At 45.7% G+C, this 27,422-nt stretch overlaps 1 protein-coding gene across 1 annotated transcript in view; it reads left to right on the top strand.

Annotated features, from left to right (window-relative positions):
* The window catches only part of dnah2 (dynein, axonemal, heavy chain 2), a 161,477-nt gene that overhangs the window by 125,052 nt on the left and 9,003 nt on the right, over positions 1-27,422 (top strand). Inside the window, exons 58-82 of the mRNA XM_078291720.1 lie at positions 994-1,133; positions 4,033-4,165; positions 5,129-5,268; positions 7,068-7,278; positions 7,666-7,782; positions 8,145-8,286; positions 9,659-9,828; positions 10,271-10,387; positions 11,226-11,390; positions 11,615-11,737; positions 12,079-12,227; positions 12,879-12,945; positions 14,881-15,031; positions 15,141-15,289; positions 15,462-15,595; positions 16,923-17,067; positions 18,231-18,430; positions 19,025-19,151; positions 19,522-19,705; positions 20,627-20,775; positions 21,253-21,436; positions 22,641-22,831; positions 23,336-23,527; positions 24,538-24,722; positions 26,820-27,054. Of these exons, the coding sequence (XP_078147846.1) occupies positions 994-1,133; positions 4,033-4,165; positions 5,129-5,268; positions 7,068-7,278; positions 7,666-7,782; positions 8,145-8,286; positions 9,659-9,828; positions 10,271-10,387; positions 11,226-11,390; positions 11,615-11,737; positions 12,079-12,227; positions 12,879-12,945; positions 14,881-15,031; positions 15,141-15,289; positions 15,462-15,595; positions 16,923-17,067; positions 18,231-18,430; positions 19,025-19,151; positions 19,522-19,705; positions 20,627-20,775; positions 21,253-21,436; positions 22,641-22,831; positions 23,336-23,527; positions 24,538-24,722; positions 26,820-27,054 (3,900 nt within the window). The remainder of the gene's footprint in view (positions 1-993; positions 1,134-4,032; positions 4,166-5,128; positions 5,269-7,067; positions 7,279-7,665; positions 7,783-8,144; positions 8,287-9,658; positions 9,829-10,270; positions 10,388-11,225; positions 11,391-11,614; positions 11,738-12,078; positions 12,228-12,878; positions 12,946-14,880; positions 15,032-15,140; positions 15,290-15,461; positions 15,596-16,922; positions 17,068-18,230; positions 18,431-19,024; positions 19,152-19,521; positions 19,706-20,626; positions 20,776-21,252; positions 21,437-22,640; positions 22,832-23,335; positions 23,528-24,537; positions 24,723-26,819; positions 27,055-27,422) is intronic.

Raw genomic sequence — 27,422 nt, 5'->3', positions numbered from 1 at the left:
AACGCAATACTCCTCTGCTTACGATTGTCTGTTCAGAAGAGTGGGGTTGCACTCGGCAGTAAGAATATTTGATATTCTTACTGCTGAGTATTCAGTTCGGCTTTATGACTGAAAAATCACAGACACTGATGAAGGTCAGAGGGCCAAAAACATTTGGTCTTTTTGATGAAAAGGAATTAAATGTTGCAAAGTATCCTTGCTGTCGAGTGTGACACCATTCTTTTGAAGAGACAGCCTGTGTAAGTATCATGCAAGACTGATCTGAGTGCAGTGGCAGACTTACAATCTGCTTACAAAGATTGCCATTGGAAGCAAACAGCCTCAAACTTGTATTTAGCTGTCACATACTGTGTGATCGGTCTAGTATCAAGAGCTCTACCAAAGTTACAATGGAGAAAAACAAGCAATCAGTGTGGGCGACAGTGTTTCAACAGGGTCTGCCACATTGCAATTATGGATTGGGGCATCAACACTGAATCAGGTTCAAGGATTTTGGAGCTCAGTCAGACTCAAAGTCTCGGAAAGTAGCCAATTCTGAATCAGGAGCAAGACTTCATTCAGTGAAGAGCTATGGAGGCAGACAGCAGGACAATATTGGACTTTTTTACTCAAACCATCTTCAACATGGGTACATCAGAATGTGCACATTTTACAGATCAACCTGTGCCTTTTATAGGGGACCTGTGACTAACACTGATTTCCCACAAGGCCTTGAACGAGAAAGAATGAACAGTGCTAAGTTTTGGCACTCCGACGCGCAATAAAACAAGATGAAAGTTAATAGAGAGAGACAGGTGTGACTCATCTTGATGCTGCGACCTGACGTGGCAGATGCTGCATTTTTTCTGTCCCTAACCCCATCAGCTTGTGTCAAGTAGCTGGGTCGAGGTGTGACTCAAACGCTGACTAAAGCCTGTGACTGTGAGGAGCTATTTTAGCAGATACATTCGGTCTAATTCCTGTGACATGAAGCTGTTGTCTGTCTCCCTCCAGGTGTGCAATGCCCTGTCAGACTCTGCCAGGAAAGACAACGTGATGGAGACTCCTGACTCCATGTTCAGCTACCTGATAGAGCGAGTCAGGAACAACCTGCACATCGTGCTCTGTATGAGCCCAGTGGGAGAGCCCTTCAGGTAGCCGGCACACTGTCCCGCACAAGCCTACCCTACAACATACAGTATATACTCTATTAGTATACCGTTGTACACAAATATGTCCTCTCTTCTCGTCTCCTCTCTCCCCTTTCTTTCCCTTCTCCTCTCTTAAACACCCATGATGTACGCTCTCTTGTTACACGCTGTTCTGACCCGCTGTCCTCCGTGAGCGCATAAGAACGGATGATGAGTCCTGCTTTTACAACCGTAATTACAGCAGAAAATGTCATCTTCCATTGTGTTTGGTTGGGTACAGGCTGTGCGCGTACGCCTCGATTCGAGCTGTCGACAGGCAGGTCCATGAAGAGGAGCGCAGAATGAATCACATTTTAGTGCTTTACTTCCAGAGTTGAGAGCCTCAATTCACTTACACAACACTCTTCAGCCGCTGTCTGGCTGCTGTATGCGAGTTGTTGCCCTAACAACATTGGATTAGGTGCACATATTATATTTTTTCCAATACATTGCGCCGGGTCCTTTTTATAATCTTAAGAAAACTGGGCCTTTAACTCCATACGCAAGTAAACAACTCGCTCTCCTTTCACAGCACATAATCTGCATATTGGTGCACACATACAGATCTGCTGAGTAAAAGTGGCAAACAGCGTATGTGGAATTCAACCACCGTTCTCTGTTTGGCCACCAGGAGGCATAGCAATGTCTCCCGTCCCTCGTCACATCTCCATCTTGTGGGAAAATGTGTAAAATGTTGTGTAAAATGAAGAGCCTTGCTTTATACTACAGCAGACACAGGAAAACAGAGTCTGTCATTCTTCATTTAAATTAGCTGGCCAATTTTAACGGTAGTACATTAGAACTTAAGTGCATTTTTTAGAGTTTATCTGCCTGTATAAATTTGCGGTATGGGGGAATTCGGAGAGTTGACACCAAAGGAGGGAGATGGAAAAAAAATTATAGAGTTGCTATAATCTTGTGTGTGTGTGTGTGTGTGTGAGCTCTGTGCATTAGACCGACTCAACAGTATTGATAATTTATATTACTGTGTATGCTGTACTGTTATCTCTTCAAGTTAAACAAACCTTCAAAGCTGTGTGTTGAGTCAGGTTTAGAAGAAGAAGACGTCAGCTGGTAGCAGTCTGCAAATTCTCAGTTTATTTATTTGAATTATTGTATTATTTTGCCCACGTCTGCTTGTGTCACTGTAAAGAGAGGAAACCTTTATGTTCGAGCTCACTCTCACACACACACACACACACACACACACACACACACACACTTACACACAAACAGAAATCCATTATTTTACACTCAACATTGTTTGCATTTTATGTAGCAATGGCTTCCTTGTTCCTTTAAGGCAGTAACACTGATAATCAGTGAGTTCTAAGAATCATTCAGGATCAGAATCTGAATCAATGCACTCAGCAGCAGCTATAGTTACTTTGGCAGATATTATTTATTACTGAGCATTACATCACCTCTGTAAAGGGCCATTGCGTCAAATTTTAACTAGTGCATATGCTGAGATTAATGCAAAAAAACTGTCTTTTATTCAGACATGAGTGCTATAGACAGTACTCAGGTGCGTAAAAGTGACGTTAAAAAGCAGCAGACGTTTCAGTCTTTAGACGATCATCAGTGCTACTCTGTTTAGACAGATTTTTGCAGTAATCTCAGCATATGGACTGAATCATAGAGGGTTTTTTGCCCAAGGTAGATGGTACACTGGTTGCTCTACTCCTGATCCTTGGAAGGTTTTTTCCTCAGCTGACACACCCAAGGCAAGCTACTGACTTCCCACTACTACCACAGGCGCAGTATGAATGTCTCTTCGCTGCCAAATTATAACCATAAACCGAAAATGTCTGGAGATTGAAATACACCGGTAGTCCCGCATCCCACACATAACCGTTCTCTGCAGTCCCTCTCAGCCGCTCCTCAGTGTTGCGGCGCGGACAGTGAGCCATGCCTCACCATGAATCGGCTTGTTAATGGCTGATTGACGCCCCGTGTCGAGCAAATGAGGTCTAGTAAGCCGGGTGATGCTGCAGCAAAGACCTGAGGCTCGCTGTAATTGGAAATGACAGGGTGGATGCTATGGCAGCTGGGTCATCCGTCTATACACACACACACAGGCACACACAGCACACGCAAACACACACATGCATTTTCCCTCCCTCACGCTCTCTGTCTTACACATTTACCTCTTCTGCGTCCAAAAACATACACACGCATGTTCTTTCTCTCTCGCACAAACACCTCGCTCTCTCTCTCTCTCTTTCTGTCGTTTTCTGACTCACACACACACACCCACACGCTCACGCACGCAGCCACACACTCTCACTCACGGCCTGGTTGTAATTAGTGGCACAGGGTAGTGGTCACACATAATGCCACTAATTGGGCTGGCAGGCACCATTACCCAGAGCTAATCACCATTCTCTGGGCGACGAGGCGTCCTGGCCCTCTGACCAGCGGCACCACTAGCTGCTAGCAGGACCCTTATCACAGCGCCAGGGCCGAGGGAGCCTCACCACACCAATTAGCCGGCTAAACTCGCCGACTCGCACAATAGGCCGCCTGTAGGTCCCGGGCACACTCTGCTTTTCGTTATCTATAGGTGGTGCTTACAGAATGGATTTGTTAAGAGCATTAAGGTGAGCCAATGTTTCGTACACATCCGTTTTATGGCGCTCGTCCAAATCAAAAAAGGCAGCCACTGGAGCAGAGAACAGCAACAAATAGTTTGAATGACTTTGAAACATACATCCGAAGTGGCATGATGGCTTAATGATTAGCTCCTCCCCCAACAGGACGGCCGGGGTTTGCTTCCCTGTGAGATCATACTTGTGGAATCATTGCGGTCTCGTCTGATCTCATTGGAATAGATTTGATAGACGTGCGTGTTCGCCAACAGGAACCGTATCCGTCAGTACCCGGCGCTGGTCAACTGCGCCACCATCGACTGGTTCTGCGAGTGGCCCCGGGACGCCCTGCTGGAGGTGGCCGAGAGGTACCTGGACGGCCTGGCCCTGGGCTCCCTGGAGGGGGTGAGACACACACACACACACACACACACACACACAGACAGAGACATGCTCCCATTTGCATACACACAATACCCACATATCCCATCTTCCTTACCTAGACAACATTGGAGAGTTCATCTGACCGTGGTGTTCTAGGGTTTTAGTGGCCGCTGCTTCCGGCCTCAGCGTGATTGGAGTCTCCTCATCTTTTCCTCTGACATGTCGGGGCCTTTAAGAGCCCTATGAAATGCATCTGGCCCATCAAAGCCCCAAGGCTGGCCGGCCTGTGAATGCAGCAGCATTTGAATGGGAGAGAGAGAGGAGAGAGGGGGGGGGGGCTGTCTGGAACGAAGGCACTAACCTGAACCCGCCCAATAGGAACAGAGAGCTTTTTTTTTTTTTCACTTTTCCACATCAGGAGGCTTTCATTTTCGTGCCCACTGAACATGACCTGGCTTTAATTGCATTTACAAGCCTCTCGACCAGACCTCATTTCACATTAGGTTTTATAGCCTTTTTTCTAGAGGCTTGATGTAGCTTCAATTTTCCTCTAATGTCAGATAGAAAAAGCTTTGTATTTATATGTTTCCCATAATGGTTTGTCATTATTTATTATTCATTTTGCAAAAGGGAAACTAAAAACATGTTCAGTTACCAAGGGTGGAGTCACTTCACATTAAATTCGCTCTCAATTAAAATGTGAATTACAACTGCAATTCAAATAATTGTTATAGATCATTTATTCCCAATAATGTCTTAATAGATTGAATATGATCGTTTTTTTTTTGGTCTGAAAAAAGTTTCCAGGTTTGAAGAAAATCCATTATTTTAATTGTGAACTGACCCTAACCCTGTCAGTTACATTCAGAACAATCCCCACATACATATCAGTGAATACATAATGAATAAGCTGGCTGCCGAAGTTACATTACTATTGTACCAGTGCTAGATTAATATTTGAACACGCAGTGCATAATGTTCTAGATCCAGACGAAGGTGGCCAGTATCTTTGTGACCATGCACCAGTCGGTGGCCCAGTTCTCCCAGAGGATGAAGGTGGAGCTGAGGAGACACAACTACGTGACTCCCACCAACTACCTGGAGCTGGTGTCTGGATACAAGAAGTAGGCATCTCTCCCTCACTTATCCTTGCCTCTCTTCTCACCCACCTGTAATCCTAACCTTCTAATCTTTCCTCATGCCATCGCCAAGAGGGTCACATTGAAAAAATTACATAATATGATGCTGGTTGTTTAATATATAATTTGCTGTTTTGTTCAGTCTTTTTTTTTAATTTCTGCATCAACTCAATATGCTCTTGTAAATGCACTTCAGTTCATTCTCTTGTGCCATCTGGTCTCTTAATTTTAATGAATGCAAGAAACAGGCTTGTAGCAACTGATGGAAAACAAGGCGTCCTTTTAGGGCATGGAATAATTATAAGCTTGACTGTTTATTTAAGATTTGAAGCTACTTTAATTACATTTCAATTAATTGCACACCCACAACCAGTTTGCAGATATGGTTAGTCAAGATAGGCTAAACTGGTCCTAGGCTATGAGGGGAGCGTGAGCGTGCACACACACACGCACACAAACACACACGTACACTAAGAATGTCTCTTGCCATCTCAGCTTTCATTTGTCTAAGCAAATCAATAATTTGCATGGTTTTGAATTCAGAGTAGATCCACAGTATTTGAGAATAACTCAAGAATGTGCAGTAAGCCAGTGTTCTGATTCACTTAGATGCATAAAAGATGCTGTAACAAAACACTGATAAAAAGAAGGTCATGTGTAGTCTGACTGGGGTCAAAAGAAACACCTTAAAACAGTAAATGTAAATATTAAATGATAAATACATGTTAATTTTGCAGCCTCCTCCGCTGCGACGCAGGAGTAGAGAATGCTACACGAATATGCAAATCGGGGAGTTTGCATTGCACCAAAATCAGTCTGCAAGATGGTTGCAAATGTGCGCTGGACTCTAACTCTTGAGGCCTTGAGTTTGACACATGAGCTCTACATAACTGGAGGAAATGCAGTAATGTATGCACATCTTGACCAGCGGCTAGGTCTTCAGTAAAGAAAAATAATACTAAGGAGGATATCCATCGTCCACTCTGGATTCAGGATTCACCTAAACATGAGATGATTATCAAATACATGAATCCGCTATAAATCGATACTTGTGGAGAGTGTTCTTCCCAAGTTGTCTTGAACAGAACAAGCTTCTGAAGAACGTAAGAACAGAGAAGCATCTTTACACTTGGAGGTGGGCTGTGTGTTTGTGGTTGCCCCATCAATTAAGACACGCAGCTGTTCATTTTCCCAGCTGTTCAAACCAGCTCTGTACTATAGACTGTATTGCTTTTTGGGACGTGGATTCATTGTTCTCGCAATGAATCTTGGGGCTTCCCGTTCGTTCTCGTCGGCCAAGTCACCATCCGATGCGTCTTCATTTGGCAAGTAAACCACCAGGATCTTTATCCATCCTCCGTCCTCAGCATTGTGTTTGAATGTACTTCGGCTGTCAGATATTACATCAAACACATCATGGAGAACACTAGAACAGACAAGAACACATAGCTTACCTGATTAAATCCAGAGTGTGGGTGTTTTTCATCATTTGTCGGTAATGGGAAGAACACAGGAGAGAGAATGGAAAAAACCCCACAATAAAATCTCCTCTTGCTTGCTCTCCATGTCTTCTTCCTTCAGCCCTTTTCTGTTTTACTCCCCTCTCCAGTCGCTATTCAGCGGCCACCTGTCTGACTTCTACCGACCTTTCTCTCTGGATAAATGGCTCTGTCTGACTCCATTCAACTCTCACACCTGCCTGTATTGCAATCACCCTGTCACTCCTCTGATTGTGTGAGTGTATGTGTGTGTGCGTGCGTGTGTGTGTGTGTTTCCCCACCCAGGCTACTGGCGGAGAAGCGCAGCGAGCTGGGGGAGCAGGTGAGCAAGCTGCGCAACGGCCTGTTCAAGATCGATGACACGCGGGAGAAGGTGGAGGCCATGTCTGTAGAGCTGGAGGAGGCCAAGAAGCAGGTGGCCGAGTTCCAGAAGCAGTGTGACGAGTACCTGGTCATCATCGTCAAGCAGAAGAGAGAGGCCGACGAGCAGCAGAAGGTAAGTCACAGTCACAAAGTTGGTCGCAGTTTTGGATTGAAGCTGCCGATAGCTGATATTTGATGGTTTGAGGGTATAGATTCCTCTGAAACAGCATTTACACTATGGGACACTAAAACTCTCCATTGAAACCCATGATAATAAAAGTTAGGTCAAGGGGCTTCCTATAGACAACCAGTGTAGTATTGATCAATTGTACAATAATATATAAAACAAACTGCACCATGTCCATCATATTGAAGGTGGATGTTACTGACTGGCTGATATCTGATTTTTAATAAAAGGCCAATATCTGCCTGATATATCAACAAACCAATATATCAGTAGTCTATGGTGATCGGTTAATGACACGTGGGTACGTGTGTGTGTGTGTGTGTGTGTGTCCAGGCCGTGAGCGCCCACAGTGAGAAGATCGGGGCGGAGGAGGTAAAGTGTAAAGCCATGGCTGAGAATGCCCAGAGAGACCTGGACGAGGCCCTGCCGGCCCTGGAGGAGGCCATGAAGGTGGATCTCCGTCTGCACCAGCATCTGTCATGTTGTCTGTCTTCAGCCTGCATGCTTCTAAATCTCTGGATGCCTTTGTTTGTACTGTATGCGCGCAGTTTGTCTTTTTCATAACTGCGTCTGTGGTTGACTAATTGCCTTGATGATTGATGCTTTGATGCTTGATGAGTGATGATGCCAGACGCTTTCTGTGTTTCTGACTTTTCTAGTTCTGCTCTGTGGTTGTGTAACCGCCTTGTCATCCGAGTGTGAGCTCTCTTGTCTCTCTACATTTGTCGAACAAAAAGTGACTCAGCAAGCGGTGTTGCTCCCCTCCCCCCCCCCTCCCCCCCTTCCCCTATCCCTTGCTGTCTTGCTCGCAGGCTCTGGAGTCTCTGAATAAGAAGGACATGACGGAGATCAAGTCGTACGGCCGTCCCCCAGCGCTGGTGGAGACAGTGATGGAGGCTGTCATGATCCTCCAGGGCAAAGAGCCCACCTGGGCCGAGGCCAAGAGACAGCTGGGTGAGAGATGGCGGGGGGGGGAGGCGGAGGGATGGATGAGGGAAGGAAATTGGAAGGAGAGATGGAGGGAGACAGAGCCATTTGGGCTTGACAGAGAGGGGATTGGGAGTGTGGCAAAGAAACTGAGAGAAAATGGGAGAATGGACGCACTACAAAAATGAATGGAGTAAAACCAGACAAGTACAGATTATGTACAGTCCCGAGACTTATAGATCGAAAAGGAGGGGAAGGACGCAACTGGAAAGAAGGGAAAAGTATACCATATACACCATATATAATGTGTTAAAACTCACCTTTTCTGTCTCTTGATAATTCTGTTTTTTTCAGCCTGGGTCTTATTTCCCTGTTTTTTGACACCATGCCAATCGATTCTGATAAAAAAATTCTTCACTATAGAGCTGTACGTACTTCTCAGTTCTCAATACAATGCAACGGAAGCATAAAAGTGATTTAAACATGGGTAATTAAGGGCAATTAAAACACGGCCTTTCATCACAATAACACCGCAGTGACACGTCTTTAAATAGCGGTGATTGACGACATTTCAGTCATAACAGTCCATTTGCTACTTTTTGGCGCCGCTCACACACTTCCTTGTTTACTCTGCTGGCTGCCGGTCTTCATGCACACATGACGGGGCATGGCAGCGTTGTCTGCAGTCTGGCTCTAACTGGCTCTCAGATTTCCTCAACTTTCTGCTTGCTAACTAGCTTATGCTCACGATATCATGGCTTGTACGAAGACATCAAGGACATGTTTTGGGCGCGACTCTTTGAGGCCCCGTCGGATTGTATTGGAGAGTTGTTTGTGAGAGACAAATGCTTGATCGTTGCAGTGGTCTTGAATTATTAAAATGCTCCTTTCCTTCCCCTTGCTTCTGGGTGGGAACTCCATTTCTATGTGGCAATATTTATTTCTTTTCTCACTTTGCAAAGAGGATTAGGGCAGGTGAAAATTCACAGCTAATATGTCAAGATTTACGATTAAACATTCACAATAATACCACTTTAACCTCCTTTTATTATATATATATTATATAGATATGATTTGTAGGAAATAATTTTCTCAAGTGCTGTAAACTGTGATGAAGTTTGCTAGCGCGCAGGTACGGAGGTGTGAAATGTCTCACCCCTGACGATCACAATGGCGTGACGATGGAGCCGTGGTAAAAACAGATAAAACAGAGATAGGGTGATTCGGGGAGAGCGCAAGCAAGGTCACAAAACCGGAATAAATTTCTGTACAAATGAGAACGACTCGACGCGGCAAATTAATCAGACCCGGAGTTAGAAAGGAGAGAAACGGAGGGGGAGAAAGAAATAGATTTCCGCCGTTCCCCTGACCTGCGGTGCCCTTGGCGTGTTTCTGGCAGGCGAGTCCAACTTCATCAAAACGCTGGTCCACTTCGACAAGGACAACATCTCGGACCGCGTGCTGAAGAAGATCGGCCACTACTGCAGCCAAGTGGACTTCCAGCCCGAGATCATCGGCAGAGTCTCGCTGGCCGCCAAGTCCCTCTGCATGTGGGTCAGAGCCATGGAGGTTAGAGGGCGGCCACTGGTTGCCAGTACACACACACACACACACACACACACACACTCACAGACATGCATAGCAGTTAGCATACACCCACATGCATTGCACACAGAACAGACCTACTGTGTACATATATTGCATTCAGACTACGCTACTAATTTTATACGCATACACATAACCCACAATTAGCTGTATGCTGTATTAAGCACATAAATGAGGAAATTTCCCCTACTCTCTCTCTCACACACACACACACACACACATTAGCCAGTATGCTTTATGAAGCGCATAAATGGTGAAATTCCCTCACTGCCCCATTCGCGCACACAGAGTAACCTGTATGCGTTATTAAGCACATAAATGGAGAAATTCCCCCCACACACACACACACCCATATACACACAACAGTAACCCTCAGTCCATGGGTGTGTGCACTGCGTTCCCCCAGGTTTACGGGCGTATCTACAGGGTGGTGGAGCCGAAGCGGGCCCGGCTGCACGGTGCCATGGCCCAGCTGGCAGAGAAGCAGGCCGCGCTGGCCGAGGCCCAGAACAAACTACAAGAGGTATGGAGCCCGGCGCCGCTGGCAACCAGCCTGATAGACATTTAGACACTAACTGGAAGGATAGCAGAGTAAATGTAATGGGCCAGGGATGCAAAAGCTGTGTGTATATGCTGCTAAGTGTGAATTATTCAGATTTGCATAAAAGCACTAGAATTAGTATGCGTGTAGAGTTCAATACTGTGAACATTTTCAGAATTGGAGCCCTCGTAAAAATGGTATCAATCATCCGTGGTGGCCATTTTTCTTTCCACCATTGCCATAATATGAGTTTTCCTGTATTTCTGTTGAACTGCCTGTGATATGACTGAATACGATAGGAAAGGACAGGACAGGACAGAATAGAAAAGAAAAACAAAAGTCCCCTCTTATGTTTCATAAACTGTTCAGATCATCATGTAATGGTGACTTCAATGATATTGTGTAAAGAAATACAATTAAATTACAGTTGTATGAGAACCAAAAACATCGTCATTCTCCTGTATACTATATATCAGGTATATGGGAAAATGGCAGTGTTCCCAGTCCTCTTACAATTGCAGTATCATCCGCCATTACATGATGATCTGAACAGTTAATGAAGTTTTCCTTAGCACTATTGTGTGCCTTGACTATCAAAACATTGGTGTAAACATTTTTTTCAATCCTATCATGGTCAGTTCAGCAGGAAAACCCATTTGCTGCCAGTGGAAGAAAGAAAAATGGACAATCGGTACCATTTTTGCATATGGCTGGAATAGAGAGAGTGCTTTTGTGGAAAATGGGAATGTAAAGGTCAGTTGTATTTAAAGATGCTGGTGTGTGCGTGTGTGTGTGTGTGTGTGTGTGTGTGTGCGTGCAGGTGGGGGAGAAGCTGGACCAGTTGAAGAGACGGTACGATGAAAAGCTGGCCACGAAGGAGAGTCTGAGGAAGAAGTCGGAGGACATGGAGGTCAAACTGGACCGAGCCGGCAAACTGGTGTCTGGGCTGGCTGGAGAGAGGCTCCGCTGGGAGGAGACCGTAGCTGTAGGTCACACACACACACACACACACACACACACACAGACAGCTAAAACTAACCCTTTTCCTGCTGAGATCTGGAAAAATGTCCTTTCAAGTGGCCACTTTTCTTGATGTTTGTGTATTCTTATGGGGTTATTTAACATCATAGAACACACACACACACACACACACACACACATTAACACACACACACGTACCTGTGTAACCTGGGTGTGTGTATGCTTCAGGGTCTGGAGAAGAACATGGGCTACCTGGTAGGAGACTGTTTGCTCGCAGCCTCCTTCCTCTCCTACATGGGACCCTTCCTCTCCAACTACAGAGACGAGCTGGTAGCCATCTGGATGAAGGAGGTGACACACACACACGCACACACACACACATATATCCTGGTGTTCAGCACGCTTAAGTGCTCACCATGTACTTGTGCTCCCGTTGTTCCTGTCGCTCTAACTGGAACTAAATCTAATAAAGCAGAAATGTCGTCTTCAAATGTTAACAAGTACTGTACAGTCCCACAGCACATTTGTGGTTTAGCTATTAGCTAGATAATAACACACTGAGCACACATTGTAAAAGTGCGTATTCCATGTCTACCATCTGTTTCTTCTACCGAAAAGTTTGACTTTTTGATCCCTCACCCCCTCTCACCCCCTCTCACCCCCTCCCATCCGCACCAACGCCCCTTCCTCAGGTACGGGACTTAGAGGTCCCATGTTCCCCAGGGTTCAGTTTCGCAGTCTTCCTGTCCAAACCCACAGCAGTGAGGGACTGGAACATCCAGGGCCTGCCCTCTGACGCATTCTCCACCGAGAACGGAGTCATCGTCACCCGCGGCAACCGGTTAGAGCACACACACACACACACACACGCACATGCACAAATTGTTGTTACAGAGTTTATTGACAAAGATTAGCTGTAGTCCAGTAGGCACACTAAGGCAAAGGCACTCTGAAATTAAGCAAACAGAGCTTCCACTGTTGCAACCACGGGTGACTTCGGCCTTCTTGCGTTTGTTGTTGACAAAAAAAGCAGTCAAATAGACATCAGTGCAGCAAACAGAGGTACAGCCTTCACAACCTCAGCCATCAGAGTCCTGAATATTCTGCTTTACTGCCGGCGTGCTGTCACTGATGTAGGGGAAGTAAACAAAACAGTTTGAACTGTAATTTTGAAGCAAATATAATTGGGTATACTGCGTGTTATTTAGCCTAAACCTTTTCTAAAGTCTTTGATGAGGTTTTATCCCTGTGTATACGAGTGTGTGTGTGTGTGTGTGTGTGACTGCACATTCTGCGTTCTGGTGGGATTCTCTGTTCTCTGATAAGTGTGTATTTACATTTTCTCTATGCGATATGGATTTTTATGGCAGGATTGCACTACTTTTTTACGTGTTTTGCTTTTGTTGTTTTTATGTAAAGCTCAGTGTCTTTGTGCGTGAAATGTGCTATGTAAATACAGTTTGACGTGACTTGTGGCTGTCCTCTGTTCAAGATGGCCGCTGATGGTGGACCCTCAAGGCCAAGCTCTGAAGTGGATCAAGAATATGGAGATGAAGAGAGTAAGATGTAACAATGACACCAGCCTAGACATTACTCTTGTTCTGTCCTTTCTGTCACATTCAGGCCAGATTGAAATATTTGGAATAAAATCATTGATTTTTTTGGAGGTGTCCACATAGGGGAAAGCAGGTAATGTTGTAGATTTTCTGGAGAAGTAATTGAATACAATCACATTTTACAAATGGGTCACTGTGATCGCAGCAATCTAAAGGAATGTATTTTACAGCTTGATTCTTTACAGCTTGAGCTTCATTCCCATTCATTGCCTTTCAACAGCACAAAGTAAATTTTTTCAAAGGTTTACCAAGTGTTAGGGTCAACAAGAGATAGAGAACATTATTTGTTTATTTGAAACTATGGCCCTGCTGATAAATCATCTCTGCAGGTGACAAGATGAACAAAACAATCATAAAAGTTTTGTTTTTTTTGTAGGAATTTAAGAGGCTTAAATAATGAAGAAGCTCTGCCTGGCCTCGTTTAACCCTCACAGCATAAACCACACAGTTCATTCTATTATCTCTTTCCTGAGTTGAAAAACAGCACAAACGCTCCAGGAAGGACATTTATTTATCATTTGATGGAAATATTTCTTCATTGTCCTGGTAAAAGTCATACGATGTGACATCAGGCCTAGGGTGGAAGCCCTGCACTTCTGCTTTTCTGTCTTATCGGCCTCAGTTTTCCTCCCATGTCCTTTTCACATTCTCCCTTTAATGCGGCTTACCATCAACCTTTAACATACCTAAAAAGGTCATCAGTGCACTGAAAACATGTAGCCTAACATGAAAACAACAAGAGCCCTTGTGCAGGTCTTAGCCCCCTCCGGGAGGAAAATGGAAGCCAGATTGGCTTGTGCTGCTATCAACAGAGGCATTGCAGTGAAGTGCATTATGGTCATATTTGAGGAACGGCCTTGACATTTGCGGGCATTTAGTTTGACTGAATATCAGATAAGATTAGCCGCCTATAGTGGAAAAGCCAGGCGAAGCCACAGAGGAAGTTTACAGAAGCTAATATATCCTTCCTGTTTGTAATCCACGACTGTGGCTGAGCTCCTCTCTTCTCTTTCTTTCTAAACTGGCTTCTCTTCATGTGTTCATGCGCTCTGTGTGGCACGTGGGGTTTTTCCCCCCTTGTCTCGGTCACATTCTGTTGACAAAGTCACTCTAAAGTACTGCGGATTCCTAAAAGTCCTGCCTGTTTTGTGTCGGTTGAGAGAGACGGAGGACGCCGGCGAGGGTTTATTTAGCTTCAAAGAGAAAGTGGGAGGAGGCGGAGGAGGGCAGGAGGAAGAGGAGAGCGAGCGAGTGAGTAAGAGACCTCGCTGTTTTTTTCATTCCGATCTTTAGGTCGCCGTCATTCTCCTCCTCCTCCTCCTCCTCCTCCTCCTCCTCCTGCCTCTCAAAACGGCCAATTTTCACCTCCGTCTCCACAGGACCTCTCCTCTCTCTCCTCTCTCTTCTCTGGCCAATTTCTTCCCTGTGTGTGTGTCATCCGGTGAGCTTCTCCCTCTTTGGTCTCTCTGACCTTTCTCTCTCTCTCTCTCTGTCTGTCTGTCCAGCTCTTTGCTCTGCCTCGTTGCCCCCACTTCATTCGGCTGCCCGCTCACAATGTAGCCACAGTGTGACATTTAGGGACAATTGGGTCGTGGCAGTTAGAGATTGCGGCTGCAGTGTTTCAGAGTGACGTGTTCGTCTAAAAGTCGAACAGTCTGGTCCTTCTGACTCTTATTTTCTTCCCAATCATCCTCTCTTGCTCTCTTTTTTAAGGCTTGCTCTCTCTCCCTCTCTTCCTTTCTCTCTCTCATATCTCATCACTTTCTTTTGCCCACTTGTGGCTCATCCAACTTTCTCAATAGTAGTCATTCATTTCCTCTCTCTCTCTCTCTCTCTCTCTGTCTGTCTCTATCTTCCTACGTGTGTGTGTGTGTGTAGGGTCTGAAAGTGATCGACCTGCAGATGCCAGACTTCCTGCGGGTGCTGGAGAACGCCGTCCAGTTTGGGAATCCAGTTCTGCTGCAGAACGTCCAGGAGGAGCTGGACCCCGCGCTCGCCCCCGTCCTCAACAAGTCCCTCACACGCATCGGTCAGACACACACACACACACACACACACACACAGTGAAATACATAGTGTTAAAATTCTCTGCAATAAATCTTCAACTTCAACTGTGTGTGTGTGTGTGTTTCCTCCAGGCGGCAGGCTGCTGTTAAAGCTGGGTGATAAGGAGGTGGAATACAGTCCAGAGTTTCGTTTCTACATCACTACCAAGCTGTCCAACCCCCACTACACCCCCGAGATCTCCACCAAGACCACCATAGTCAACTTCGCTGTCAAGGAACAGGTCTGTGTGCGCGTGTGTATGTGTGTGAGTGTGTGTGAGGGAGTTCTATGTGTGTCTATTGTGTACTTCTGTATTGTATTTGTGCATGTGTGTGAGTGAATTTTTGCTTGAATGCATGTATCTGGGAGAGTATGTGCCATATTTCTCCCTGTTAAACTATGTGCGTGTGCAGGGTCTGGAGGCCCAGCTGCTGGGTATTGTGGTGCGTAAGGAGCGTCCGGAGCTGGAGGAGCAGAAGGACTCTCTGGTGATCAACATCGCCTCTGGCAAGCGGAAGCTGCAGGAGCTGGAGGATCAGATTCTCAGGTTGTTCAGCTGACCGTCTGCACCACACTGTGACCTTCACTCCTTCAGGGTGTGATCACACCAAGCATGTTTGGACCGGAACAGTCGAACTCTAGAGCGTTTTCTCCTTTAGTTTGGTTCGTTCGGCCAGGTGAGAACAATGACATTCGAACTCGGGTGCACACCAAATAACTGCACTGAGACCACCTGAAAATGGAGGCCATGCTTGGACTCATGCTTGGAAAGCCTAGCCTAACAAAATGAACGCATATTCAGCTTTTTGTTCATGTGTTCTTACCTGTATGAAGACCAGAGATGGTGAATTACGGCAAAGAATGCTGAACTGAATTTGGATTTGTTTTGACTCCCGCTCCCCGGCACCAAAATATTTAATCTTGCAGGATGACAGGCTACCAAATCTCTGTCCAATAAACAATGTAGTTGTAAGTCCATGTGACTTTTGTTTACAATCCATATTTCTCTTGTAATTGGGCTGTGTGAACCTAAATGACCAAACACAAAAATACTCCAAACTCAACTTTTGAACTATAGTTCGGACCAAAGAAAACAAACTGTAGGCGTGATCACATGCTTAGAATAAAGAATAAAGAAATAGCTCGCTCAACTCCAAACTCTTCTTGTTGCCTTCAGGGTGCAGACTCTTGTGCATACAGATTCAAAAAGGAGGGATGTCTGCACAACCAAATGAATTACAAAAGTTTATTGTACGCACAGCAGCAAGCTAAGAAACAATATGATAATTCATGTGGTTGTTGCGGACATCCCAACTTTTGTGATCACACCTTTAACCATATTTGTGGAAGATCCAATCTTTTATTATTATTAGTAGTAGTAATGTCAGTAGTAGTGTTTGTAGTGGTTGTAGTAGTTGTAGAAGCGTTAGTAGTAGGAGTAGCAGTAGTAGTAATAGAATAAGTATTATTATTAGTAGTAGAAGTAGTAGTAGTAGCAGTAGTAATAGTAATACAAGTATTGCTACTGTATTATTATTAGTAGTAGTAGCAATAGCATTATTATCATTTCATTGTTATTATTGTTGTTGTTACTACTGGTCCTCTACTGTAAAAAATCAATAAATTTCATATTCATATGCATTATTGCTTTCCAAAAACTTGCAACTTGCAACTTTTTAACTTTGATTTCTAGTGTATGTGCACCCACGCGTGTGTGTATGTGTGCATGTGTATATTTGTGGACATTTTTCTTAGTCTGCTGTGTGTGGTAGCAGGCAGTGTGGCGGCGACAATGCTTTTTGCCATCTTAATTTTCCTTAAGTCACATCAAACTTATGTAATGTTTGTGTGTGTGTGTGTGTCCGCCCCACCAGGCTGCTGAACGAGGCGACCGGCTCGCTGCTGGACGACGTGCAGCTGGTGAACACCCTGCAGACGTCCAAGGTGACGGCCACCGAGGTTTCAGAACAGCTGGAGAGCAGCGAACAGACTGAGATCAAGATCGACTCCGCCAGAGAGGTCAGGAGGAGGGACGGAGGGATGGAGGGGGGGTGGGAAGGAAAGAGGGAGTTTGGAGAGAGTCGGTAGGAAGGGAGGAGGGATGAGAAAGGGAGAGGAAGAAGAGATGGAGGCAAGGAGAAGGAGGTGGGGAAGAAAGAGTGAGGGAAGGTTTACAGAAAGAAGGTGGAGAGGGTGGGAGGAAGGGAGGGAAGGATGGTGGGAGGGAAAGAGGAAGCTTGGAGAGAGGGGAGAGTAGGGTGGGAAGGAGGCCGATTGGTGAGAGATGGCAGGAGGGAAGGAGGAGAAGAAAAGGGGTGAAGTAAGGAAAGAGGGGAGGGCAGAACAAGAGGAGGGGGGAAGAAGGTGGAGGGCTGGGGGGTAGAGGAGGAGGGAGAGATTGGGTGAATAGGAGAGAGGGAAGGAAGAGGGATCAGAGACAAGGTAAGGGAGGGAGAGGGAGAGTGATTGAGGATGAAGAGGAGTGTTGAGAGCAGTAGGAAGATAGAGTGAGAGTTAAGGACAGAGGAAAAGAAAGAGGAAGGGGAGAGCTGAGCGAGGGACAGAAATAGTAACACAGTAAACAGGCAGGTGAACAGTGCCTGTGGATAAGAGCATTCACTAAATGCCTAAGATGTAAATGTAAGGCAAATGAAGACTCGGCTTACCAAAGAGCGAGTGGGTCCGAGTTCAGAACGGCGGGGTCAAAGCTTTTACCATAATTGAAGAACGAGCTGACTTAGAACAAAGTCCCGAGTCATCCTGAAAGTTTGACATTGGCAGAGAGGTTGGGAGAGGTGGAGTGAGGGGAAAGAAAGAAAGGTAGAGAGCAAAGGAGGGCGAGGACTGGAACAAAAGGGAAGCGGCTAATAGTTTGGAGGATCTAGGAATAAAAAATTTATAAGGTAAAATAGGGTTCCTTTGGTCCATCCGTCAGCACCGCTGCAGTGGAAATTTGTCTCTGGCTCTGCTCTCCACCTCCTACACAGTGCACTGCTACAATGCCCGTTTGTGTTAAATAGTCATACTCTGCTGAATCTTTGTTCTGCATTCATATGCATGTAGACCCACTACCGTGTACATGCACTATAAGTAGCTATGTTTGCGGGTGCCCCTGTGCATGTGCATCCATTAGTGTTTCATATGTGTATATAACAATAATACAATGCGTTTTCCCCTAACAGGCCTACCGCCCGTGCGCCCAGCGAGCCTCCATCCTCTTCTTTGTCCTAAACGACATGGCCCGCATCGACCCGATGTACCAGTTCTCCCTGGACGCCTACATTGACCTGTTCAACCTCAGTATGGAGAAGAGCCCGCGCAGCCACAAGCTGGAGGAGAGGATCGCCAACCTCAACAACTACCACACATACGCTGTGTACAGGTAAGCAAGGGTGGAGCAAGGAAGGCGAAGGCTGTTTTCACTAGGACAGAGCTATGCATGGGTCCAGTCATTCCTGCGTACAGTGAAGACTAGGAAAATGTGGTGCATGGGTAAACAGGACAGAATAAGACCAGATCCCTTTGGTTTGGTTTGGTTAAATTGATTTGGTGTGGTTGAGTCATAAGACGGCTATCTGGGATTGAAAGCTGTTTTAGCGTGATATAAAAATGTAAAGTATAGCTCAAAGTGTACTGCATACTGAAGCATGTCATGTTCCCTTGGTGCCACAGTAGCGATGAGAGGATGTGTCCTTGAGCAAAGAGGTATAAGATGTGCCCTAGGGAGAGAGAGAGCATAAGTCATGTGGAATTAAGGAGTCTAGGATGTAACCTAAGAACTAGGGAGCATAGCCTATGTCCTTTGCTCTCAGGAACATATAATGTGCCCTTAGAGCTACAGAGTGTACAATGTATGTTTGGAACAACATACAATATGCCCTTGAAAGGGCGCTTGTCCTTGTAGGGGACATACAGTGGGTCTTTGGAGTTGCTGTAGGGATCTGTGTGTGTGTGTGTGTGTGTGTGTCTTCTCCAGGTACACATGCCGCGGTCTGTTTGAGGTCCACAAGCTGCTCTTCAGCTTCCAGATGTGTGCCAAGATCCTGGAGGTGGCTGGCGACCTCAACATGGACGAGTACAGCTTTTTCCTCCGAGGAGGGCTGGTGAGGAAACACAGGAGCACGCACCAAACGTCTTGTTTTCGTCTTATTTGTTTTGAGATAATCCAACAAGACACGCTTTTAATTTTCAAAGGCTTGGAACATGCTAAATGCCCCAAAAGGCATTCCTTTGTGAATTAAAATCTAGAACTGTGTAGAAATGGTGCTTCCTCTTAAAGACGGACTCCTCTGGCTGATTTGATTTGATTTTTTTCAAAGTAAGTAAGACTATATCTACCTCTCTTTACTCAGCATATTACACAATATCCCAGGGACAAGACTGATTGATTGATGTGTTGGCTGGTCGGCTGATTGGTTGACACACTGATGGATGGGCAGTTTGACCGATTGATGGACTTGCGTGTCTCTCTAGGTGCTGGATAAGGGTCAGATGATCAACCCCTGTGCCAGATGGCTGGCCGACTCCAACTGGGACAACATCACAGAGCTGGCTAAGCTGACCAACTTCCGCGGCATCATGGCCTCCTTCGAACAGCACTCCCGAGACTGGAGCCTGTGGTACACCAGCGCCGAGCCGGAGAACGCCCCGCTACCAGGTCCGTACGTTTTGTTTCTTGCGCTCTTTGTTACTGCTGCGGCGAGAATAATCGTTCCACTTGGAGCAATAAAGTGGAACTGAACACAACTGGGAAGGTGGGTGTGTGAGAGAGAGCGCTTGTGTGTGTGTGTGTGTGTGTGTGTGTGTGTGTGTGTTTATGTGTCTGTATCATATGCTTTCGCTGCTGTGAATTGACAAGTTTCAAGTTTTTGCTTAAGTATGACACCATGACAGTCGAGAACAATTGCATATTGTCTCTCTTTGATTAAAAAATAATTCTCCCACTGTGTGTATATGTTCTTTGTTATACCACCCCATTGATGATGAATATGTGTCTCCTCCTCTGCTTTCTCTGACTACTGAGGATCTATTCATGGCTGGCACACTGGAGGGAAAGAAAGAGAGAGAGAGAGAGAGAGTGTGTGTGTGTGTGTGTTTGTGTGTGTGTGTAGATATCTGTCACTCACTTCCGTTGCTTTATTCCATCCCTGGGAATTAGATTACACAAAGTTCAGCTCAATATTAATATGATCACAGGAGGATTTTGCTGCTGCCAAGATTTCTTCTCCCCTCAGCTCACAGTAGAGCCTAGTGTTTATCTAACTCAGTTAATGATGTAGGGCCGTGTGATTCACGGCTCGTTTTAACCGAGTGAGTTTGACGAAAGTTTCAGCGCTACACACACACTCTTAATGAAAACGTAAGCCATAAGTTCTTACCTGTTCCGCTTTCATCCTCTCGCCCTCCTCATGTTCTTTGTTCCCTCTGCCCTCTCCGCTTCCCCTTTCCCCGCTAATTTCTCATGCTCACCCCTCCTCCCTCGCTCCGCCTCCTATCTGTCCATCCCTACCTCCCGTTTCCACCCTACCCTCCTTCTCCCCTGCCCTCCTCTCTCACCCCCCCCTCCCCCTCTGTCTAGGTGAGTGGGAGAGCAGCTGTAATGAGCTCCAGAAGATGCTGATAGTGCGCTCGCTGCGTCAGGACCGCGTCTCCTCCTGCGTCACCTCGTTCATCATTAACAACCTGGGCGCCCGCTTTGTGGAGCCGCCCGTCCTCGACATGAAGGCGGTGAGTGTCGGCTGTCACCTCCCGCCTCTCATCAATCCACGCTGCTTCCTCTCTCTCTCTCTCTCTCTCTCTCCCCCTCTGTTCCCGGCTGTCAGTCTGAGCCCTCTCGCCCACGCACACTCCACCATAAGCCCCCTTTTTGATTGACTCTGATGACTAAAATGGCTGCCGGAGACTGAGGCAAAGCCGCAATGGGGGCCATGTTACTCCATTGTTGAGTTTAAGTTTCGAACTGTATCGACTTCAAGTTAAACAAATTTTTCATGCGTCTCAGGCGTCTCATTCCGTTTGATTGCCACTTGCTTGGAACCTCACAGAATCTCACGAAACCCCGTCATGGGGTTAGCGTCAAGTGTCAAGCGAGTTACAGCGCGTTGGCTCATCCATTCTTTCTCTCTCTCTCTCTCTCTCTCTCTCTCTCTCTCTCTCTCTCTCTCTCCTTCCTCGCCGACTCCACTCTCTCCGCCCTCTCCCCAGGTTGTGGAGGACTCCACCACCAGGACTCCTCTGATCTTCGTCCTGTCTCCCGGCGTGGACCCCACGGGAGCCCTGATGCAGCTGGCCGAGGCCTCTGGCATGAGCAAGCACTTCCACGCCCTCTCCCTGGGCCAGGGACAGGCCCCCAACGCCAAGCGCTTGATCGAGGAGGGAGTCAAGAACGGTACAACACCGTCTGCGCTCTCTCTTTATGCCTGCTCATTGTCTTCTGTGCCAGATTCGGTCTGCCGCTCGGCAGTGTCGTTGTTTTTTGTTTTTTCCCAAGTGTTTCTTCGAGGCTCAAGTGTCACTTGTGCTTGACAAAGTGCACGAAATACTTGATGAATATTTGATTGATTTGGTGTATTCAGATGAATCTTTTTCTCCTGGCGTCGATCCACCCTTTCCCCTGCTCTCTCATGCTCATCAGCATGATTTGCAGCCATTTATTATACCAGTGGAGGCCTGACTGTCAATTTCTATGGTTTGTTGCTTTTCAGACACGCCTCTCTGTAACTGGGGAAATGTCACCGTTATACATCAAACAATTTGTTTGTTTGGGGAAGTCGATTTTTATTGTCTTCCCTTTGATTAATTCTCACTCTTCCATGTCCCCCCTTCTCTCTGCCTTAGATACATAATGGTATGCCTGGGTGCAAGTGGCACACAACTAACTGGCTAGCAATGCAATTAGATTTCTTCATGGCTACCAGCATATTGGTATCATATATCTTATTCTTTATTATTTTACCATTTGTTGACAAAGTCGATGGAGAAAACATCGTGACAGGCCAACAAAAACGCAAAATAGATGGTTAGTTTGGGACACAGATGGTCTAAAATGTGTCTGCATAAGAATGTTGACCTAGTGGGGGCGTGGTGGTGAAATCCTACCTATACCCAAACCCACACTACCTGTACCTGTTCCTTGCTCTCCCTCACTGTGCTTCTTTCCTCTCACTTTATTCGGAAAGTAGAACAATTAATTTGTGATTTGTATTTGTCCTGGCGGCATTTGGTGCACCGGCATATCAGTGCCTCACCGAGTTTCTCAGTACATGTTGACACACTTTGCACAAGGACAACAGGAGCTATAACATACACAGTAGACTATACATATCGCTCTACTTAAATACTCTACATTCACGATCTAAATCATGGTTTTAACCTGGTACTAGGATGCTAGAACTTCTGGTGTTGTGGACCTAATTCAGGATGATGATGATGGATGATGCTTACTTGATTAAATGTAAAGAAGGAACACTATTACACAGGAGTTGAATGAACCTGGGTCCCCCTCTCTAACCACAAGGCCACAAAAAGTGACATAAACAGTGTGAACAGTTTAAAACAGCCCGTCCCAAGCCCTCTTCTTTTTCCATCCCCAGGTCACTGGGTGTTCCTGGCCAACTGCCACCTCTCTCTGTCCTGGATGCCTGAGCTGGACAAGCTGGTGGAGCAGCTGCAGGTGCAGGAGTCCCACCCAAACTTCAGACTGTGGCTCAGCTCCTCACCGCACCCCGACTTTCCCATTGCCATCCTGCAGGCCGGCATCAAGATGACCACCGAGCCGCCCAAGGTGCGCACACACACACATACACCCGGACACAGAATTACATATATAAAGACACTTGCATGCAAACAGTTGTACATACAGTGGATATCAAAGGTCTACACACCCTTTTAGATTAGTTTTTATTGCCTTGAGGTCCCAAATGAAAACCCATTAAATATGTGAAAGTATTGTATCATAGTGTGTGTATGCTTACACAACTAAGGTTTTAGTTTTCCATTTTTGTCATAAATGAGCAGCACTTAGTTTTTACCTTGATTTTTGTGAAAAAAGTCAAATTAGGTGAAAAAAGTGTGAATTAATGGATTTTCATTTCAAGCCACAAGGCAATAAAAACTAGAAAATTTGAAAGGGTGTGAAACGTTTGATATCCACTACACAGATATTCACACCAACAAATCCTCATTGACCATTTACAGTTATTTGGATATTGGATTATCTTTGCCTACACATAGACTCAGCCACACACACCCTCCACAGTGTTAACACTGCCCTCTCTCTCCCCCTCAGGGTGTGAAGGCCAACATGAAGCGTCTGTACCAGCTGGTGACAGAGTCTCAGTTCAGCCGCTGCTCGCGGCCCGTCTTCTACAGGAAGCTGCTCTTCTCCCTCTGCTTCTTCCACAGCATCCTGCTGGAGAGGAAGAAGTTCCTGCAGCTGGGCTGGAACATCATCTATGGCTTCAACGACTCCGACTTCGAGGTCAGAGTCTGATCTGATTCCTGATGCTGAAGGAAACAGTCAACTGTCAGACAGAAAGACTAGTCTATCCGTAGTTCTTCTTGCCAAAGAAGTGCATAGCAGTGGTGATGATGATGATAATGATGTGGCCGTGGTGTCAGTCATAGTGATGATGATAATAGTGGTGGTGGTAGTAGCTATGATGGTGATGATTGAATGAATGAAAATAATGCAGAGTTGATGTTGCCAGGGTCAGTAATCTGTTCTAAATTTCAAATATAGACTGAATTCAAGTAGAAAGTCCATTTTGTGCCCTGTCAGACTGAGCGGCAATTAGACTAATGGACAGTGACAATTCAACATAAAGACATAATGTTGGACTCGACAGTATTTGAATCACTAATATCAGACTGCCTGTCATCATACCTTGCCTTTCCTACTAGTAGATTATCCTCTCAATCAGTGTAGTTCAAAATCTGGCAACGGGCCCAAAGTTTGGCTCACGTGAAGGTTAAGGTGTGTCCCCAAATTGGTGTCAATAGCTGTTGGCTGTATTATGAGTCCAGAGTCTCCCTAAGTCCTTTACATAAGGTAGCATTAATACAAAATTAATAAAAGGCTGTTTAGAAAGCTGAGTAGAAATGTGCCCAAAAACAGAATGAATTTTGTTACATTAGCCTGCACAATAGCCTGTGAAATCACTTTAGAGGCACTAGAAAATTGAATGTTTTGAAAATGTGGGTCCCCGAGGGAAAAACTGAAAACCACCACGCCAAAAAAATCAAACTTCATGCTCACGGCAACCTGGTGGCTCAGCTGACTTGAGCATGAAATCGCGGGTTTGAGTCCCACTTACAGCTTTTGTCAGATGTCTTCCTCTCCTTCCTATCTTCCCTGTCTGCTTCCACTGTCTGCAGAAGAGCGTTTTCACTTGCCCTTGGCGCGTTCGCTTCCATTTCAAAGCCAGTTGCTAAAGCCTGTTAAGATCATCTTCGTGATGCCCCCCCCCCCCCTTCTCCTCCCTCCACTAGGTGAGCGAGAGTCTGCTGAGTCTGTACCTGGACGAGTCTGAGGAGATTCCCTGGGACGCGCTGAAGTACCTCATCGCCGGGGTCAACTACGGAGGTCACGTCACCGACGACTGGGACAGACGCCTGCTCACCACGTACATCAACGACTACTTCTGTGACGGGGCGGCCAACCAGCCCTTCTTCAAGTGAGAAACCGTAACACACGCGCACACATGCACACATTCATTCTGCTGCTGATTGCACATGGACACTGTGTATTTTGCATTATGGGATAGCACAGTCATCCTCCTAATCCTGTCATATCAACATATGTACGCACATGTAGACGTACATGTAGACAAATGATGACACACATGAACATATCCTTAAATTCTCAGCTAGAATACACTATGAATATACAGTAGACAACAACTTAAAACGCACAGTGCTATTCATTTGAATAAATGAAAGTATGTATTGCAGACAAACACACCAACGCATTAACACATTCTGTTCTCCAAACGCATACAGTCACCCGAAGTAAAAACACCTATTTTTGCCCGTGTGTGAGCGCACTGCGGCTGCACTCAGCTGGCAGGTATCAGTCCCACTCCCTGCTGAAGCCCAGTATGAGCGCAGACCGCCAGCACCACCAAGTGGACAATCAGATTTTTACAGCTTTGGGAAATACAGCCTCAGAAACAGTAACACACTGATGAACATTGACAGGAACAGTTAGTCGTTGCTTTTTTCATTTTATCACTTATACAAATGCACGCAGGCACCCATGCCCACTCACTTCATTTCTAACCAGCCACTCTCAAAAGATGTAAGGCAGGGGCGCGTTGGTGGTAGAGTAGATTAAGATGCTTGCTTAGAAAAGTAGCCAAGTGCTGTGTCATTAGGTCTTCGGTTCACTGTCTGCATTGTTTGCAGAACTATTTAAAGCAAAGAAGTCTGGCCATTGTAAAAAATGATCTTAAGCCTGAGTAAAGGGGATGAATAAGACAGTGCTTCATTACAAAGGCCCGCAAGCTAAAAAGAACTGTTTTCAAAACCTTATACTCACCGCAGTCACTTGTTGAATTGCTTGGAGGATTCAAATTATGTGTTTTTCTCAGGTGTTTAATATCAAGCTGTGCTGTGCAGCATTTGAGAAATACGAGGCTTTAGTATCTGATACAGTGCTGATGGAGGATAGATGTTTGATGGAGTGCTAGCACTGTGGCTACCACATTATATCACTCACTCTTCGGGTTGATATACAGCCTTATATTGTTATATTGTTGTCTGTATTGTTAGAGCAGTCCACAGACAGAAACAGGCTATGGGCAAACGGACAGGTTAACCAACTCCATTACTAGTTTATCTTGTCATATTCTTTAAAATATGGTGATTGAGGGTTTTTTCCGAATCAGAATCACTTTACTTGCTAAGCACAATGTGCAGGAACTTGTCCTGGTGACATTGGTGCAGAGACATCAACAACTCGCATAGTAACATAAGCAGATACATGCCACATTGTGCAGAGCATCACATTCAATGCATGGGGACAGAGCAAGACAATTGGCTATACATATCATTCTATATATATAAAAAGATGAAGCCTTCTCGCACTATATTCATTCACGCAGCATGCTGTACAGTACGGCTGCTGCTGTGGAGAGGCATGATGAGTGCACAGCAGCACACTGGAACAGTTTCACATATAGTAGTGCCACCAATACAAGCTGCTGCCCCAAATAGAATGTTCATTTTGAAATGTACAATACGATGACACTTCAGTATCTGTTTGTCACAGACATTGTGAGGGCTTCATATCTCAATACTCGGGTAATATTAGATTAAATTAGATTCAACGAGATGAAAATTATCTCTACGGGGAAATTGGGTCATTGCAGCAGCAGAGAATAGGATAGAGATAAGAATAGAACAAATACAGAGTAGTGAAAGTACTACAAAAAAGTAATTGCAACAAAAAGAACAGACTGAGGGTAATACAACAAATATAGAAATGAAGATAACCATACAGCACCTTTGACAGATTTACAGGTTAGAAGCAGATGTGCATGTGTGCATCGTTATCTGTTCACATCATCAAGTGTACAGATGGAAGAACATTTGTACAGAAATATCTCCAGAATGTGCAAATGTACATTGTAAGCTATATAATCAAATTTACAGATGGAGATAAGATGGAATGTGCAGTAATATGTCCATATTTTACTTCGCTGTATGCTGCTGTATATAAATACCATTCTATATCCCTGACTTTCTGTACTGTCCCCCCCCCTCTCTTCCAGGCTCTCCTCCCTGCCCACCTACTACATCCCCCGCGACGGCGCCCAGTCCCACTACAGGGAGTATATCAGCCAGCTGCCGCCCACGGAGCACCCCGAGGTGTTCGGCCAGCACCCCAACGCCGACATCGCCAGCCAGATCGCCGAGACCAGGACGCTGTTCGACACCCTGCTCTCCCTGCAGCCCCAGGTCACCAGCGCCGCCGCCGCGGGGGCCGGGCCCAGCCGAGAAGACAAGGTGAGAGGGGAGCGGGCGTTGAGTTGGGTGGGAGTGAGCAACAAAATGGTTTGATGTGAGAAATCAGCAATGTAGAGCACTGGGGTCGCTCTGTAGGTGACAAGTTTAATACATGGTATACTTTGTTTTGGTTTTTTTACGTTCCTGGAAACTGTGATCCCTGCTTTTATTATGTCATGTCTTAATTATTGTAACTCCCTGTACACCTGTCTTATATCTCTGAGCTTTTAACTTAGACCTATTAGGTCTAGCCTGAAATCACTGTTTTGGTGGTTCCACAGTCCAGGTTGAAGGCTAAGGGTGATGGAGCTTTCTCCATCAGGTCCCTCTGGAACCACCTGCCAACTCTCCTTTAAAACAATTTTGAA

This window comes from Centroberyx gerrardi, chromosome 23 (genome assembly GCF_048128805.1).
Source record: "Centroberyx gerrardi isolate f3 chromosome 23, fCenGer3.hap1.cur.20231027, whole genome shotgun sequence".
In the NCBI taxonomy this organism is placed as follows: Eukaryota; Metazoa; Chordata; class Actinopteri; order Beryciformes; family Berycidae; genus Centroberyx; species Centroberyx gerrardi.
The sequence above is the reverse complement of the archived record's forward strand: the minus strand, read 5'-3'. Positions and strand labels throughout refer to the sequence as shown.